Raw genomic sequence first — 19,795 nt, 5'->3', positions numbered from 1 at the left:
GGTTAATGCGAATAGCAACTTTTCCTATGGAAAATAAGCTAAAAGCTTTAGATAACCTCTAGGAACTCTAGGAAGCCTCGCCGACTATAATAAAAAGCACTCGCGCACCCAAAAGCCATTTAAAAAGCTGGCGGGAAAAGGGTGGCTTTGGCTCTCTCCTGTTAAGCCTTGGCCCGCTCCTTTTAAGCCTTGGCCTCAGTTTCTACTGGGGCAATTTTGCTATACACCCAGTCTAAAATATCATTGGAGAACCCCCAAAAACGAAACCACACCATCTGGAAATCATGGCTTTTTCGTATATATATATTTTTATTTTATTTTATATAATATCTATATAGGTTTATTTTTGATTTCTTTTTTTGAGAGTGTACGATTGCGGGCCGCTTAGCCCTTCCTTGAGATTCTGGAGGAAGTTTCAATTGTGATGGCTATAGGAAATGAAATATATATAAGATCTAAAAGCGCGCGTTTTGAATTTCAAGTTTTCTCCCCATCCTCCCCAAGGCAGGGTTTGCAATACGCCAGCTCAACTGGCTTCTGTTCGTAAATGGGCTACAATCATATTTATGGCTTTCATACCGAATATCTTCGGTGATGTTCTGTGGAATTTCGTATATTTCAACAGCGTGTGTTGAATTAGAAATTGAAATTGAACTTTCGTCGAAATGTAGCTTTTTTTTTGGTAATTTCACGCGTTTCTTTGATATTTTTTTTGTAAAAAAAAAGAGAAAAAGAAAAGGGTTCTGATGCTAAACCCTTGATTCAAACTAAGTTTAAAATTGATTTTAAAGGGGTAGCTGCGTCTGAGTCAACCTTAACTCTTTGTTTTTGGGTTAAATATGAATGCCCTTTAAAAATGAACCTTGGTATATAGTAAGGAAAACTTTAATTAAGACAAAGGGTTAAGTTGGAATATATGGAAGAGTATTTACTACTATTTTAAAGATAGTTCAAAGGGTCAAGATAAATGGGGATTTGACCCAACCGTTCAACTTTAACCTTGGGAGAAGAGAGGCGAGAAGGAGTAGAAATGATCGTGGACCATGTGCGGCAAAGAAAATCTCACAGAGTCCCAGAGTAACTTGCATATGCCCGTATTTCTGGTTCGTATCTAGCGCCATTTTAAAATAGAAGCTAGTTCTCATGAATTAACTTCTATTTTAAAAACATAGGGAGCGTTGTTGACGTATTCGTACCTTACGACCATGCCTACACCAAAACGCCGCTGAGAATGCTGGGAGCTCTTCATTGGCTAGAGTAGATGAGGGTACAAATAGGCTACGTTATTTCTATTCCATCTCGCCTTCAAGCTCAAGCTTGACCAAAACGCATTTTCTAATCTCAACGTCTCCTATAGAAGAAATCAATGTTAACAACATGGTAGGAGTTAAACGTTACATATTTTTTTAAGTGCACCATTCCAACTGGCGTATAGTTTACCCAATATGTTGCGCTACCCGAGGTAATCCGACTCCCAGCAGCTATGTATAGATTTAGCCTACAACAGCCAGCCAGCATTGGCACATACACTCGTGCCCTGCACCCCCTCAACAAGGAATCGTACCCTGGGATAGACTTCCTATATGTACACCTAGGCTATTATTGTATTTGTTGCGCCCTTTTGTTAGAAGGAGAAGACGAAAACGCAAACGCGGGAGTTCCCGCGCGAGTCGGGTCCCGCGCGCGCGACTGCTGTTCTCACAATTAACGCGGGAAAAGGGGCGCGGGTGAAACTAAAGTGCAGTCCGCACGAGGAGTATAGTTAGCTATCTGCTGCTGTAGAATGGTCATACCAGGCAAGTGGGAAGATTTGATTTTGTTACAGTTGTATGTTGTAGTAGTTTTGAAGTGCTAGATAAATATAACGGATGAAGAGTGCAGGGTGCTATATCCATGGATACTGGGAAATTGGCGCGCTTCTTGTATAGATGCTTCTGGATTTTTGACGTTGTTCAATTGCAATCTTAGGACAAAGTCGAAATACGCGTGATTTTTATTAAGAATAACGCGGTTTAATCAGTTTGTTTTGCAAGATTATGGCTTGGTTTAGCTGTTACTAGCTATGGTATTTGTATATTAACTTGAAGTAGTTTAATAACAAAGTTACTTTACTACCATTTGCCTAACGCTCATATCCGCTCGCTTATTAGCTGCCATTTTTAAATATTATTTGCATTTGTCAGAACGTCAAAAATAAAGGATGATTAAGTGAGCCAATTGAGCATCAGATAAATTTAAAAGAAAGGATAATTAAGAATAGTGGGAAAATTACACTACACCACTTTTAAAAGTGTTATTATGAAAAACAAAGGTTCGTCCATTTTATAATTTTTAAAAACTATAAATTATTGAATTTTGTTTAATATAGAAACATACTTTAATTTTTGAAGCGTTAATTAGCAATACTTTTCAAATAAAACTTTATACGGGTGTTTAAAATTATATACACAAATCAATATCTCTTTCGAAAACAACCCTAAATATATACTATTTTCCGTATATCAAATAATGCCAAAACCTTCAACAAATATATGTGTATATATATTGGGTACATATTCCACTTTACTAATTCCCTAAGGGGCCCATTTCTGTATAGTATATAGTTTATTTAAAAGATGTCACCATAAACAGAAAATAAACGTTTAAAATATCACCAGCCCCTGCAGCTCAAAAATGTCACGCAGTACGTAGCTCTTAATTTAAAATATAAACGTCAAATTTACTAACGAATGGCCGATGTAATTTCAATTTTCGAATCGCATAAATCGGTGAACCAATCGTAATACAATCTCCTCCTAACCCTTTTCCAAAAGCTTGATATAAATTTTCCAGAGAAATTTAAAATTCTAGGTGTGAAGGGTGTGATTTCCCATAGGCTAATTCGAGTCCAATTATTACATATGCTTAAGGATATTTGGAATTAATCCATTTTTAAAGGCAAGCCGAATATATCTCGCGATTTATATCAAAATGGTCCATTCATAGACCAAATTTATAGTGAAATTTCCTTCGTTGCTTAATTGAATTTTTATTGTTTTATAAAAGGAAGGCCAAAATATTAGCCGCTACTTTCAATCGAAAAGGTTCATATTCCCCCTCTCTCGTTAATTCGTTTACAATTAGGTTAGGGTTAGAATTACGAGGAAAGATTGAGATTGGGGAAAATAAAATAGCAACTGTACATATATATCCAAGCTGACAATTTTAAAATTTTAAAATAATTTTCTGACAAATAAAAATGCCTTTAAATTGGGTCCGAGTCTTTGGCATTTTAGGGTCCCCCTTCTGCAACGTACGGCCCCTATGGTCCAATCTTTTCTCAATTAGCGAGTGTTAAAAGCCAATAAAGCGAAGGGTGTCACAGCGCCAGGACGAAACAGAATATGTTACAGGAGGAATATGAGAGGCGACGAAAATTACGCCCAAAATATCACGGGATGCATGGTGGGTGCAGTCTAGTGTCGTTGTTAAGTATACGCAACCTTCAGAGCTGGTTCACACTTGTATAATCCCCCCTATAGTATAGCGTATATCTTTAGCTTAAGTTGACAATTTAACGTAAAAGAGACACCCTTATAATTAAATGTTAATTAGGATTTTAACGACGAAAAGGACTAGTGTTTCTATCTTCAAGTTTTAAGTGTTCGGAATTCGGATGTGTTTAGTTGAGGCGATGTATTAGTCCCGTATAGTGTTTATCATATAGATATGACAGAAAAATATAGCGAATAAATTGTGCGAAAAACATAGCTCGGAATTGTACGAAAAAACGTAGCTCGGAAATGTTATGAAAAACGTAGCTCGGAAATTGTATGAAAAACGTAGCTCGGAAATTGTACGAAAAACGTAGCTCGGAAATTGTACGAAAAACGTAGCTCGGAAATTGTACGAAAAACGTAGCTCGGAAATTGTACGAAAAACGTAGCTCGGAAATTGTACGAAAAACGTAGCTCGGAAATTGTACGAAAAACGTAGCTCGGAAATTGTACGAAAAACGTAGCTCGGAATTGTACGAAAATATAGTAGTTCGAACTATAGCTTCAGAATATAGCTCGGAATTGTACGAAAATATAGTAGTTCCAACTAGCTTCAGAATATAGCTCGGAATTGTACAAAAAGAGTAGTTCGAACAAGCTTCACAATATAGCTCGGAATTGTACGAAAAGATAGTAGTTCGAACTAGCTTCAGAATATAGCTCGGAATTGTACGAAAAGATAGTAGTTCGAACTAGCTTCAGAATATAGCTCGGAATTGTACGAAAAGATAGTAGTTCGAACTATAGCTTCAGAATATAGCTCGGAATTGTACGAAAAGATAGTAGTTCGAACTAGCTTCAGAATATAGCTCGGATTAACATACGATTATTCCGCATAATAGCTCCAAAATATAGTTCGTTAGTACAAATATACACGTGTAATTCGGTCAAGTCAAAATATATTTCTTCATTTATTTTGACTCTCAATAACTTTGACCTATCGACACTATATGAGACCGCACCAATCACTATAGCTGTTCCCTTTTTGGTAAACCACCCCAATCAGTACAGTTTTATAAGTTGTAGGCCTACGTAGAATTTCGATCATAATTTCACCCTGTAAAACAACTACACTCGGGTTGTTTTTTTATAACTTAAACGAGTATGTACCCATCACGGCGAAAAAAAATATATAAAAATGATGCCACGAAAAAGCAATTTAAGTGGGTACCCGAAAAAACGTCTCTATTATCCCTTAAAGTGGCGCTTTTTTCACCCAAAAAATTGGCCATTTTTTTTGTCTTCATTATCTTTCAAAACAGCGCCTCCACCGGCACATTTCACATTTTATTTTTTACTCTTAAAAGTGAGCGATTAGAGGAATAAGGACGGTATTACCTTACAGGGCACCCGGATATAGGCGTTAAAATCGGCTTTCCCTTTCATATAGAATGTGTATCCTAAAAATTAAAGACACAACTGCAGCACGGGCATATTATCCGAAGTTGATTAACGGGAAATGTTTTGATGTTTTATTGACCCCTGATTTGTCTAATGGCAATATCAATATCATCAGGAGCTGGTATAAGACTGCTTAGAAGGTATCAATAACTAAAGTAAAATTCCATCAGGTCATACTTTTGTACACATAGTTTTCAAAGTATATAGGAGTATTTATACATTGAGGCGAGGCTACTAGCAGGACGAAGGATAGCTTGCACTCTTTGTACACAAGTTACCTCGTCTCCTATTGTAAATGGTATGAATACTCCTAGCCGAAAGCTAGGGAACCTGGAATCTGAGATCAGAGTAAAACAACATCACTATCTTCCAATGTTTTTAGGTCTTATATGGGTTCTTGGTATGACAAGGTAATCTAGGGCTCAATATTATGTTTAATTTCATCTCTGGATAAGGTTGGACTATTTACGGATTTTTTCAATATTTTTGTCTTATTTACTCTAAAACCCTTATTTACCTGGGCCTATTTGTTTAGTACGATGGAATTTACCTAGCTAAATATTTTGGCAGAATTGTGTGTATGACGGTTTACTTGTAGCGCAATTAACACAAAGTATTTAGAAAGAGAGAAGTTAATAATAATAATAATACTAAGTTGGACTATATCAGAAAACAAAGTGATTTCTCGCGTTCATATTTGTTTATCCATGGAGTTCAGACGTTTCGAGGTTGTTTAATGAACCCCTTATAAATATATATACTTTCTTCAGCTCAAAGTATTTAAAACTATAGAGGACCAGAACGAGGCTATCACGCCTTTGTTCTCCGCATTGATGTATTGAATATGGAGTAACGGTATCTTCCTGTTAATCAACTTCTTCTTGGGGTTATTATGTATAAAACTATTATTACGGGGGCAAATTATTTTCCATACATAGCCGTTTTCTTTTTGCGCGAAAGAGCTGGGGGTAAAAGCTTTTTATAAGGTGTCGGGTAATCGCTGACATTGATGGCTTACTCTAACCGCTTTTTTAGACCCCTGCATGCATCTTGTACGGGGTGATAGTTATACCCCTTTTAATATATGTATGGTTGAATAGATAATTCTTCGTGTAAAATTATAGCATACCCCCTTATTAAAGCTTTTACAATGTGTGTATACACGTGGTATAAAGTCTCTCTCAAAACCCCTTGCAAATTACGGTGTTTATAAGACAAACATTGGTGCAGGACGCCGGCACGGCTTTGGCATCCATGATTAAGGGGTCATTGCTAAATATTTACTTCAAAAAAAAAAAAAATATTGCAGAAAGGACAAGTATTGTTTTTCCATTCGAAAGATCATGTAGAATGAATATTAATATTTGCGTTTGAAGCCTATACGCGTTGGGTCCCTCTGTGAAATAGTGACGCAATGCTATGGAACTGTAATTGGTCACCCTGGACATAAAAGGTCCTTTGTAAATTCAGGAATAGATTTAATTTTAGAAGCAGGAATGGAGAACGGTTAGTATTTACTTCAGTCCGACTTGTAGAGCCCTCCTTCCGACACGTAACGAAAAGTTTAAATTATTTTATTGGCTCACTTACAGTACGTTTTGATGACGTTGCTGACGGGGAAGGCGAAAAATACGTAATTCCTTTTTACCTCTGTCGCTATGACCCGCCTCTTCTTTCATACCCCTCCGTCCCGTGGAAAGGGGTCCGGGACTTTGACGCGCGCCCAGATTACTCTGTTCTCCATTCCTACTTCTAAAATTAAATCTATCCCTGGTAAGTTCTATTCTTTTCTAGAAAATAAAAGTTGCATCTTGTTTTGGTGTATGGTCCCTTGTTAAATATTGAACGAGGTGCTTTGCGTGTCTGAGAGTGAATTTTAGGCGATAGACTTTAAAACGCCTCTTCGTGGCGACGGCAATGCATGCCGGGATATGGCGCGCCGCGTCGTACCAAGTTTCCGATCTTATGGTGGTGGTGGTGGCGGAGCTGTGATGACTTTATAAGGACGGCGTTTATCCCCCTGTAATCTACCTGGCAATTTTAATGGCCACTTTGATTAGGGGATTACAAGCGGAACCCACAAGAAAAAATACCAAAATATTCACGAACCTGTACATAACGCGTTCGCATCAAACCCCCAAAAAGTTAAAATGCCTTCGTTATAATATAAGCAAAACTCAGCTTAATCTTTCTGTTAGTAAATCAATTACAGCGTTTATATAGATTAAAAAACGTAGTTAGTAATAGTATAGCTACTTTTAATAATAGTTAACAAAGTAATTATTGGTTTGCTTGGTTTGTTCTCATTACTGATCCAGGCTGATTAAACGTGGAATAGAAATATGGCGTTATTAAATTGGGGAAAGTTATAATGAAATATAATAAATATTTTCGTATAATGTGGACTTTTTCCGCCATTCATCACGTGACCTAAACAGTAAAAATTAACCGAAAATTCCCAAATTACTGAACCTTTAAATATTAAAATATTTAAAAGAAAAACAAATATTTCCCGTATACTTCTAGACATTTTCCGCCAATCATAATACGCCATTCATCACGTGACCCAAAACAGTACTTAATTAAAACCACGCGCGAAAATTAACCGAAAACATTCCCAAATTATTGAACCTTTAAATATTAAAATATTAAAATATTTAAAATAAAAACAAGATGTTTTTCAGGTATGAATAAGGCTTGGATTATATCAGGGAAATTACTCTTAAATAGCCCTATGTATAAAACATAAGAAAGTAGCTCTTATATTTCGGCCCATCTTCTTCATAAAACTGTATACCCGCAGACGCTCTCATCTTTAAAATCTCACACGTTTTACCATCAAATTACCGCATTGAAAATAAAAGGAGTGGCCTAAACGTATTCCTTCAAATGAAGACGAAAATGATGACGACCTTAATTTAACACGAATATCCAACCCATCATCTCCATTTACGTAATTTGAAAAGAGAAGAAGGAGGAGGGCTAAAGAAATAAGAAGAAGAAGATGAAAAGGGATTGAATGCGAAACTAGCTATATACTAAGCTTCTTCAAATCGACGTACGAGAAGTTTATGAGTTTTCATTGGCATCGCCCCCAAATTCTGTATAACCAGCCGATACGATCCCAATCTTATGAATTTTATGTAGGGCAAAATGATGCCTCCATCATCCCCTATACTGCTCTCTTTTAAAAAGGGAAAAATTCAAAGACGGATTGATGGTCTATTATAGCCTTGGAAGATGTTTTCAACATCCAGGTTTTACTACATTTCAAAGCTAAATCCCCGTAATATTTGGTGTTGGGTTTCTAAAGAACGCGATCGTGACTTTGGGATGCGGTATCATCTCTTGTAAAGAAAAAGGGTTTCGGCATTCTTTGCGCTGATCATCTTTTGATCTTGAGCTTCACTAGGGATGAATAGGCACCCTACATCATCAGCCTTTTTGTTTGTAGTATTATTCTATGCTTTTTTGGAGGGGGGTTATTAACGTTCCAATAGGGCTGGCTGGACTAGTCATTATGTTTTTAAATTTGAAAGAGTTGAGAGATAACTTGAGGAAATTCGGGATCTTCCAGGTTTTTGATGATTTTTTGAAAAATGAAAAGCTTTGAAAGAAATTTTCCAAGCGTGCGACATCACCCAAAATTTTTGAAGTAAATGGGGTTATATTGTAAAAGGGGCTTTTGTTTATTGGTTGGTGATTTGACGATCTTTTGATGCTCGGTCCCTGGTTTTAGATGTGTTGTGTAAAAGAATCGCGCTACAGGGGGCTTTTAATTCGATATAATTTTAATAACCTCAATTTTTGATGTGATTATTATTTTTCTATTAATTATATTATCAAAAGAACCACAAAAATATTAGTGCCAATTTGATTGAGGTTTCATAGGAAAAATAAAAGAAAATTGGGGGGCAGAAAACCTTAAAATTATTTCTTAATTAGAGAAATTTAAACCAAAATTAACCGAGCTATCATTCGTGATTTTAGAAAACAGCAGCTCTTTCAATCATCATGACAATATACGTCTTAATTTTTGAAATTAACTATTTCGTCACTTCATTTTTTTTGGCAAACAAGTCAAACTTAGATATATTTAATTCTTTAATTATATGCCCAAGTTTTAATTTTATTTTTTTAACGGAGATGGAACGATTTTAATCTTAATTCCCCCTCCCTCCCATATGCTTCCCTCCCCGGTTCTTAGATACTAATATATTTCGTAACCATAGCAATTAAATCATAGCCTGCTCGACGTGGCATCTGGTATGTGCACTGTACGATCAGCTATTGGCTTTTTTATAATTAACGAGATAATTTTTATCCCTATAGGAAGGCGATCAATCAACACCCTTGTTAAAGCCAAAAAGATCTATAAGTTATAATTATTGAGAGAAAGTTTGTTATTTGTATTAGCTGCTGTAAGGGCCCCCGAGTGTCAAACTAACTAAAATTTAAACGCTTTTTAAAAAGTACATAGCTGCCTGAAAAGCTGATCTATAAATTAGTACTCAGCATCTTTAAAGGTAGAATGAAGTTTAATATAGAGTTTAATTCAATTGAAGAGTGGGTATTCAATGGAAGATTTATAAATATCATAAATGTTAATAATAATTTTCATTTTCTGGATAATTCTATTGGTGTTTCAATTTTTGGTCGCAAAAAAAAAAGAAAATTATGGTATTGACCAGGCTGCGCTGGTTTTTAACGTAACTAGCGCCAATTTCCTCGAATATTTGTTAAACATGGTGAGAGAAAAGTGAAACTGAACTATGGCTTGATTATAAATAGAGTTTCCCGAATTTTGACGTCACTTCAGCTTTTTGTTTGCTGGTTTGAAAGTAGCTTACTTTTACACTTTAGCTTTGGCCGTTGCGCATGCGTGTTTACCAGTTAGGGAGTTGATGTAGCGTATTATACAATTAGTTCTTCGGATGTATTAATTGTACTTTAAAAGATAAATTAGTTATCGTTCATATAGGTTCTGATTGGCTATACAATTCAATACACGTGATCCTTTGAATAAAATTAAAAAATCGACCGTTTCAATTTCCCTTGAAATTTGATAGAACACATTTTCATATCCCTAAAAATTAAACTTAAAACATTATAAGGTCAAAAAACTAGTTTTAGTTTTTAATTTTTATAACTTAACGCTTAAATAGAGAGCTAAAGTAAGCCTCTCGTAAGTTGTTTTAATCTTACGGTTGTTTCTTACTTAAATGCACGAAAAAAGGGGGTGGGTATGCCTCTTTTTTTTGGTACTTGAAAAAGGGGGCTGCAATTAGCGCCGAGCGACGTGTTAAAAATCCGCTTCTAACCTTTTTTTATATACCTGCCTCATGGCTATTAACTAAAAAAGAACACTTTTTTTTGGAACTTTTCGGCTGCTTTTCGCCTAAAAATTTCGGGGAAGCGCCAGAAACGCGCCTCCTAACTTTATAGAGTAGAAAAAAATGCACGCGAGTTCCATATTTAATGAGTCTATGAGAAAACGCCGCGTTTGATATCTAATACCAGAAGTAAATCAATTTAAAGTTATAGCCATTAATCAGTTATATTAATGGAAGTAATAATTAAATTCCTATATAGAAACATGAAAGGGAACATTCGATGCTTAATTGAACTTCTCACCAAGCGCGGATAAAATACATTAAAGTCGTAATATCTCTTTCTTAATTTCCCGGAGCACCAAAATTCGGAATAATTGCCGATTATAATTGCCTAAATTAAAAATTTGGGAAGGTTTTAATTAATTTTGTGTCTGCCTTGAAATTTAAAACGCGTAAATTGTCTGAATTACATCATTCTCCAATCGATAAACAATGTTCATGATATAATTTTTTCGTTATATAAATCTTATATATTGGAACTGAATATCTATCTACAATATTAAAGAATATATGAACGAGTAATATAATCCACCTCTGGTAATATATATAACTTTCAGGAACCTACTAGTTTTAATTTGAAATTAATATTCATTATTTTATTAGCTCTTTTGAAAAAAAGTTAAAAGAGAATGAAAAACAATTCTGGCACAAAATGTATATTCCCACATAAGTAATACTTGTGACTTGCGCAAAATGTCACCCAACGTAAAAGAAGACTTAGGAGTGGGTTGTTTTATGCAAATTAAGTAAGGTTTCACGATTCTCAAGCCGGTCATATTTGTCTTTGATGACATACTATAAAGGACTTTAAAGCTATTTTATTTTCGAGTAAACTAATCCACGAATAAAAATGCAAGAGTACGCTCTTTAAATTTCATCCGTGTTAGAACAAAAATTAGCAGACGAAATTTTTGCAATAAAGTATGCTAGCCTGCTAGGGCCTAGGTTCATGGAAAAACTAGGGGAGATGCAAAGGCCGAATGGATTTCGGGGCCTCTATGGCAATGAAGCAGGGTCACGTGGGAATACTATTGCAGCGTAACATCCATCCTTTGAGTCGCTAATAATGTTTACTTAGCACAACTATACCAAAGCCTGAGATACATTCAAATTTACTCTGAAGTTATCTGTCTCAGGTGAGATTAAAAATGTAAGCCCTACACAGCCACAAAGGCTTAGTTGTTGATGTTTTCTCGCGGTAAGAGTTGGCGGTCTGTTTCACCATTTAAGCTTTATTTATGTCTTTTAACTTGAAATTAAAATTGTAAATTTCTTTCAATTAATATCCACGAGGATTTTTCCGTCCTTACTCAGTTCCTCCGTAATGTGTTCTTTCTAAGCCTTGGTCTCTAAAAATTTCAATTATAAAGCTTAAAATACTGACGGATAATTAAATAGCATATAAAATAGATGCGTGAAAACGGTGCACACGAACGTTTCCATGCCTCCCGTTGGGGGAAACGAAAAAGCATGTGCTTTTGGATGAGGACGGGCGTTTAAACATTAGGCTCCCTTTCCATCTCCCTTAGTTGTTCCATGAAAGGATGGTACCAAACACTATGCAGCTTTTATATCTTCCATTTAATACACTTCAAATTACACTATGATGAAGTTAATACGATATAAAATTATTTTTAGTTTGTTACCTCGTATATAAAGAAAAAAAAATTTATTCCATGGTCTTACGTATATATAGGATTAATTACAGGTGGAATGAATTTTAATTGGACACTCGTAAATTTTCGGGGTTTTATATAGCAGCTATAAGGTTATATTTTGTTTTAGGCTTAACTTTCGTACTAATTTTGTACCCTGTTTCTTGTTGCGTTAATTACCGCGTGGTTTTCTTTTTTAAAGGTATGGTATTTAAGGATTCGACTTTTTAAATACTGCTTGATTTATATCCATATTTTGGGAGGTATGCCGATATTTCATGGATTCATGGACATGTTGGTATTTTCAGGGTTTTTATGATCGAATTATATGAGGTGGGCTGATTTTTTTTTTTTTTTTTTTTTTTGTTAGTTTAAAAAATATTGCAATGAGATACGTATCAACTTAGGCGTGGATAATAAATTCGTTTTAAGTTTTTTAACATCCGCACCTTTAGGAAAAGTTTAATTAAATTGAAAATTTTATCATCAAAGATGTGTGTTAAACTATGTATAGATATTGCTCCAAAAATGGTGCATGGTAGTAACTAAGTACAGTAAAGCACTGTACTTCTCTGTCTGCGCCCCCTTTTTCTACCACCCTGTACAGTTCAATAACTCTGAATCCCAGTTATAATAACAAGAACTAAACGAACGCGTGGAGCTCGAAACTTATCATATTGTACTTGCGTTTATCAGAATTTTGAATACTGCAAAGTTTTATAGAAAACAATTTGAATTTAAATTACAAAATAGCCAAGTCGATCTAAATGTTTAAAAGAATTACTCGAAAGATGCTGCAGCGTGCCAAAATGTCTCGGTTGAAACAGTATTTTGAATACTGGAAGGTTTTACAGGGAAACATTTTGAATTAAAATTACAAAATAGCCAATTCTATCTAAATATTTGGTTTATGTTTAAAAGAATTACTTGAAAGATGCTGCAGCGCTCCAAAATGTCTCGGTTGAATTTTGCCATATTATATGGCGTGATCTTTGACCTCAAATATATCTCCTATTATACGTATCGAATTTAAGAAACCACGAGCGTTTTTAGAATGAGTTTAATTGCTTTATCAAGCTTCAACTCTGATCGTTTTTGATTCAATTTCATTGTTTTTACTATAAACCCATATAATTTACCAAAAGTTCTAAAAAAATGTGTTTTAATTATTATTCCAACAACGTTATATTATCTCTATATTAGATTAATTTGTTTCAATATCGGCGATGTACTTGCGAGTAAAAAAAAATATATATATTATTTTATATCGTCGCGAAATTGATGCATAATTCATGAAATAATTTGTCCGTATATTTAGAGAAGATATAGCGCCCGGTGGCGATAATAAAATATAGCTTATATGTAATTCCTTTTAAATTTATATAGTTTTACCCCCCCCTCCCCCCTCCCCCTACCCTTCCCCTAATAAAAATCGGTATATAATATAGCCTTTTTTATATCAAAAGTTGATTTTAAAGACCGCGCTTGTGTAACTGCGTCTTAAGCATGCATGCACGCTTAAAAATTAGAAACCCTTAAGGGTCCAATAAGAGAAAAAAAGGTCCATCGAATCTTTTTGATTTAAAATCAATTTATTAGTGACAAATTAGATGGTACTATGCAATATGAATACCGGATGAATCTTTCTCTTTTTTTCGGCTTCTTCTTTTGTTGAGATACTTGTACTGATTTGTACTGAGGGGATGTTCATTTTAATTTAAGTCTTTTATTAATATCGTATCATGATCTTAATTTAATTCTTAATTTATTCATCTTGAAATGTTTTACCGCGTGATACGCGCTTACCTATAAAACCCCATAACTTTAGCTCAAAGAAATATATTTTAGGAATTTAATTCAGATTTAAATTGCTGTGATAAAATCGTAAAATTAGAGTATATGGGTTCCAAAACACAGATCATAAAAACCCATGGGTTATATTGGGTTTTATTCGTTATAAAAAAAGCTCAATGAAACATATCTCTAAATTAAATATTCTATTTCGATTAATTTCAATGCTAAAATCGCTCCTTTTTAAAGACATTTAAGCTGATTTTATTGTTTGAACTTCAAAAGTTTAGTATTTATCATTTTGACAAAACATTTAATGGTTATTTTAATTAATCAGAGACTTTTAAATTATTATTACAATAATTCACGCAACTGCTAAATGCAGAAACCCAATAAAACCATGTGGGCTGGGTTATTTCGAACCATGCCTGGGCCATCTAGATTTTAGTCTCATTTTGTTATAATAACAAATGTTTTAATTTACTAATGACATTTTAAAAGGTTCCGTCGGTATCTTTTCAAACGTTATTTAATTTAATGGAGAAATTCAATCTTTATAAAGACTTAATTTGTTTTGGCGGTAGGGATGCTTTAATTAACGGATAGTTGAAACGACTTGTATCAACAAAGCTTAATTGATTGCCTCTTAAGTTATTAAGTTACATTGCATCGCGTATTTAATGTGGGGACCAAAAAAGGGGGTTTGTACTTACCGGCGCTGGACATAATCACGTGCGGTTTGCTGTTAAAATAGCTGCTCCTATTGTCAGCGGCCAATATGGCACTGACCCCAAATTTGAGAAAAGGTCCGACGTTGGTCCCTCCACTGATATTTTCATCCGGGGACGATCTCGGGTGTAGTTTATTACTATTATTATTGTTGTTCATCGCGTTGTTATTAGCGGGCATTCCGGCCATAATCGCGGCGGCTGCCGCGGCAGCTACGTTCGCGTTCGGCGGTGTCCTTCGAGGACTCGACGGCGAAGACGATCCTCCCGTCGAAGGAGGCTGCTGATCCCGATGGGAACAAGAGCCGCAGCAATCCGGACAATTGCCGCTACCTCCTCCGGTGGCGTTAAAGGGTACGGGCCGGGCTAAAAGGGTAGCTGCCCGGTCCCGTAGTAAGTTTTCAACCAGGAACGAAGACGACGTAGAAACTGGAGGGGTACCCGGCGTACCCGTCCCGGATGCGGGAGGACTAGTGGCGGGTGACGGGTTACCCGGTCCCGAGGAGGCCGGATGTAAAGGAGGGGGACCGCCGCTGGGACATCTAAGGAAGGTCGCGGCTTGCGGGTAGGCTTGGGCCGGATACATAACTTGCCCGTGTTGGTGATAGTTCCACGCGGCCGGTATCGCCTCCGATAAGAGTGGAGGACTTAGTGAAACCTTCATCCGGACGTGTCCGCCTTGGGTCCGTCTTATTTCGAATCCGTCTTATAAAAGGGGTATTTAAGTCTGACCATCCGTAAATAGGAAAAGGCTATGAATTATACACGCGTCTTATAATAGCTTAATGAGAATCATTCTGCACATCGTTGTTTAAGCTTTTTCGTCGCACCATGTCACACTACCACTGAAACTAGATACCTTTACGATATCGTACGATAGGAAAATTCAAAATGGGATGCGGTGTTTATTCCGACCCCCTTTTCCGATGGATATTTACACTCCCCCCTTGTCTGGACCGATTCCTCCCCCTTTTAGTGGCTGCGACGGCCGATGATGATGGTGGGGGGTACCTTAACAGTCTCGCCTCGTCTTTTAACGCTATTATCGTCATCGGTTTTCTCACCGCGCGCCCCCTTGGCCCCTAAAAGATGCTGGATAGAAAATATCCCAACCCCCTTGGTCTTTTTCTCTCTCTCTCGGCTCTCGCGCGCTGGATCAGTTATATCGCTTTTCCTCCGGAGCTTCTGATTTTTCCCGATGCTCTAGTCTCTAGTCTGCATTGGGCGCGATAAAAATATACTTTTGACCGGACCACTCACTGAACGCGATGAAACTCTCCCGTTTATATCGTCACTATACCTACTACTACGGATCATGGGGATGATTTTATTTTCCGCTCTTTTTCTAGCGCGCGCTATCCACTCTCTCTCCTCCTCTCTCGCTCCTTTCCGCACGCGCCCGCCAGCGCTTCTCCATCTTCTCGTATTTGGCGGGAAATAAAGTGTAAGAAGATCCGTAAGCGCGCGCCACCATCGGCCATCGGGAGAAAATAAAATAGGAAGGAAACCTCTATTATAAAAAAGGCCCGCGTGATTCGCACCCAAAACTCCCTATGAATGTAAGACCCGCGGCAAAATGTAAGGAAGGGGGGTTGAAACTCGACGTTTTCGCGGGTCAACGTCTCATTGGTTGGAGGAAATTGCGGGCTAGGCCGTATTATGCGCGACTCCCGCCCATTTTGCCGAGTTCGGAGTTTCGCTCTTCCAGGCTCGATCCCCCCCCTTAAATACCACCGAGCTTTATCTCTCTATCCGTTTTCTCTCTCTCATTTCTCCTTCCTTGTTTAAACTGCCCACCTATCCTATCCATCTTTGTACATTCGCGGTTGCGTTTCCCTGAATTGAGATTGAGATTTCAGTCCAGAGAACAGTCGGGCGTTAGAGCTCGCCTCAGACTGTTTGATGAAATTTGCACTATGTCATGCAATTCCTTATACAGAGCAGATGTTTACAGTAGTATAGGAAAACCTGTTTTTATCAAATGTTATATGTCCCTACCAAAGTATTAAATAACTAGATTATCAACGTTAGTTTAAATGCTATTTTCTATCGAAATAAATCGTAGGAAATCAATTAAAAGGTATTTTTCCATGTAAGGCCCTTAGTAACCTCGCGATTTATGGGGTAAACTTCAATTTTTGACCTTTGTTCAAGATCTAGGCATAAATTAAGCAATTTTTTAACTTGGAAATAACAAACTAGTTTATCTTCAACGGGAGTATTGATAAAATTTAAATCATTATTCGCCAAATTTAGTTGCTAAATTTTAAGAAATTCAACTCGACCACACCACACCGCACCACATGCACATTATAATTATAAACCTCTAATTATTATAACCATATATAATTGCAGCCGAAAAAATATATTACATATAAAGCATGGCATGAAAGCCTTTATAATTCTAAGCTCTAGCTCTGGCAGTACCGCGTTTAGCATCATCGTGATGGGGTGTGGAATAGATCTTCAATTCTTGCCATAAGAAATTAAATACTATAGCGTAATATATAAGGGGAAGACATATTAGATAAAGAGGCTTGATAACAAAATATAAAAATTCTGACAACATTATTAAGGTTTTTTTTTTATTTTTTTTTTCGCCATGTATAAGACTGATCATGTTTCTGCCTACGGCGATTTATACCCAAAAAAAAATATATTTCAAGCTTCCTTTTCATTAAAATTGTAGATGCGCTTATTGCAGCATGCAGCAGCCTCGCGTTTGTCTTAACTAGCTTTAGAATTAATTATAGTTTACTATATTTAGGTGGGGGAAAGCACATTTTCTTTTTCAATTCTTCTTTGTTATTATATAATATTTTTAAGAAGGTTCAGTTATAACAGGTCAGTTTTTTTTCTCATATTTTATTTTACGGTCTATCTACATGGGGTGTGAAAATTAAAAATTGGATTCAGATTTATTACAATTATAAAACTGGTTTTATAATTTTTATGGAGCTTTTTAATAAGAAACGTGTTATGTTCTGAACGGTGTTAGTTTTATGCCTCTCTTGTTTTGAGGACGCCCCTTTTTACAAGGTCAAAACATGTATGGATAATTTTAATAATTCTTTCTTTTTAGTGTACAGGGTGTTTCTGATAAGTCTGTTTTAAATTTAAAGGGTGTGTTATTATGGTCAAACTGAGTTGGAAGTGTATCAAATAAGCATGGGGTTTTTAACATTTAGTTACATAGAGATATGGGCTCCCTAACATTGATTGTCACCTGAAACATGGGAATAGCCATGCCCACACATGTGGTGAAGTAATTAGCTTTACTTTACCAATATACGCAATAAGTACACTTATGTTCTTAGATTGAACGGTGGAGCGAATTCTTCGCTACGCTGTGGCCACGGGTCTATTCAAGGCCTGAACACGAGGGTGCACAATATGCCTGTGGCATCGGTGCTAGGGCGCGAGCCCCCCCTACTCACTAATAATAATAATAGATTGAAGACCATTGAAGGCTAATACGTCTTGTAATACACAAGCGTTTGAAAACAAATAACAATATTTTGGTTTAGAAATCTTATAAATCTTATGAAAAACCAGTGACTTCATCACTTAAAAAATAAATAAATAAAAATAAACATTCCTAACCCCAGTGAAAATTAGGACCTGATTAATCACCACCCCCTAAATTAAATTCAACTATATTAAAAATTCATTCAGAAAACTGCAGCCCAAACCCCTTCTCTCTGAATTTTTAAAGAACATAGAGGCATCACTCAAAATAAAAAAAATGCTGAAAAAAAAAACTTCCCATCTTTGCGACGTCTTCTATGTATAATGCAAAGATTTCGAAGGAGAGGGGGGGTCAGGGTGTTCACTCTAGAGATCCCCCTAAGCTTGGTATAAAATTTTTAAAACTCATTACTGTGATGGTCGCGTCGCGTACGATGCGAAAGTTCAAAACTTTTTCCGCTTTAAAAGTATCCTCCAATATATATTTTCTCCTATAGCATCCACCCCCATCCATCCATCTATGGCTCGGGAGAGCAGGCTCAAGAACGGAGCACCCTTGACGGGCAGCGCCTATCAAGTCCTCTTTAAAAGTATTATCGACAAATCAATCTGCCAGGTGCTGTCGTTTGTCTTTGGGGAGTTTTAAGCTAAGAGGGATGGACGAACGGGAAATTCGCTTTTAAAACTGTTACAGCTCGAGCTATAGCGAGACGCCGCTAAACATCTTGCCCCTCCCCTTTCACTCAAAATCCAGCTGAAACAAGAAAAGTTTCTCTTCAGCTAAGAATAATACGAAGTTTGTACCCTGGAAGCGATTTTTACCGAAAGTTCAAATGCTTAGAGTTTCTCGCTATGATTTATTATGCAGTTTTATAAAAGATATTTTATTTACGAAGTTGAATTTAATTTCATCTTAAACTCTTATGTTCTAAAGGAAGGGTTATTTCAAGAAAATATTAAGTATTTACATTTTATTTCATAAACCAATTTTTCGACTAAGCGCCTGGTGGGTAGCTTTCCCCCAAGCACCGGTGTTCGCCGGGTAAAACATTTCTACAGGGGCTATGGGAAATAACATAGAAACTTGGACCCCTGTAAGTTGGCTTTTCTGTATTATATTTTTTATTACATAGCCAAACAAAACTAATTTAATAGCAATGAAAATAATGTAAAAACACATCCTATTGTAGACAATCTCCATCCTCCATGTTCATACGACACCCTCCCTCTTTTCTATCCTATCCCATGATCCTTTTGGTGATGAGGGGGGGGGGGAATAGGGCAAAGCGATGTAGCTTTCTTCCTTCCGTATAAATTTTGGTATCAAACCGATATCCTGGGTTCCCTGGGTTCTGGGTAGCTCTTCCAGTAGCGGATTCTTGCCTTTTGGGTAATGCTAGAACAATGGAGTCGGCTAAAGTTTAAAACAATGAGCGGGCGGTCTTGTCGTGGAGAGAAAAGGGTGGGTTTGAAGAGATTGGAGCTAAGCCTCGGCTATCTTCCTTCCCCCTTAAGGTTCACAATGGTTGCTAATGAGCGAATGATGGTGTGTTAGGCGAGCAACCTGGTCACGCCGCGCGTTTCTGCGCCAACCTGTATACCTATTTCTCCCTCCTCCTCTTTTGGGTAGAACCATGGGATGGGAACGATCCTTGAGACAGTGAACCGTCGCCGAGGCTTAGCATCTCCTTCATTGTTGTGTCATGGTGTGTAGGAGGTGATAGGTCATCCCCGAGAATTCGCGCCAAAATCCGCAACCCCCCTATTTTCACGCGAGGGGCTGTACCCCCTTAATGGTGCTTTGATGGGCCAAGGCTGTCTCT

At 36.8% G+C, this 19,795-nt stretch overlaps 1 protein-coding gene and 1 long non-coding RNA gene across 3 annotated transcripts in view; one reads left to right on the top strand and one right to left on the bottom strand.

Annotated features, from left to right (window-relative positions):
• The window catches only part of LOC149623810 (uncharacterized), a 35,959-nt gene extending 19,490 nt beyond the window's left edge, over positions 1–16,469 (bottom strand). Inside the window, exon 1 of one of the 2 annotated variants that reach the window (XM_089853055.1) lies at positions 14,490–16,469. In XM_089853055.1, the coding sequence (XP_089709181.1) occupies positions 14,490–15,168 (679 nt within the window). In that variant the 5' untranslated portion in view covers positions 15,169–16,469. The remainder of the gene's footprint in view (positions 1–14,489) is intronic. The other variant, XM_089853056.1, reaches the window with a different exon arrangement.
• Positions 1–19,795, top strand: part of LOC149623795 (uncharacterized) — a 58,681-nt gene that overhangs the window by 10,978 nt on the left and 27,908 nt on the right. The window lies entirely within an intron of this gene.

This window comes from Phalangium opilio, unplaced genomic scaffold, assembly GCF_054372755.1.
Source record: "Phalangium opilio isolate 3A_F unplaced genomic scaffold, DU_Popi_V2 ptg000113l_1, whole genome shotgun sequence".
NCBI lineage: Eukaryota > Metazoa > Arthropoda > Arachnida > Opiliones > Phalangiidae > Phalangium > Phalangium opilio.
This window is presented reverse-complemented; position numbering and strand designations above follow the sequence as displayed.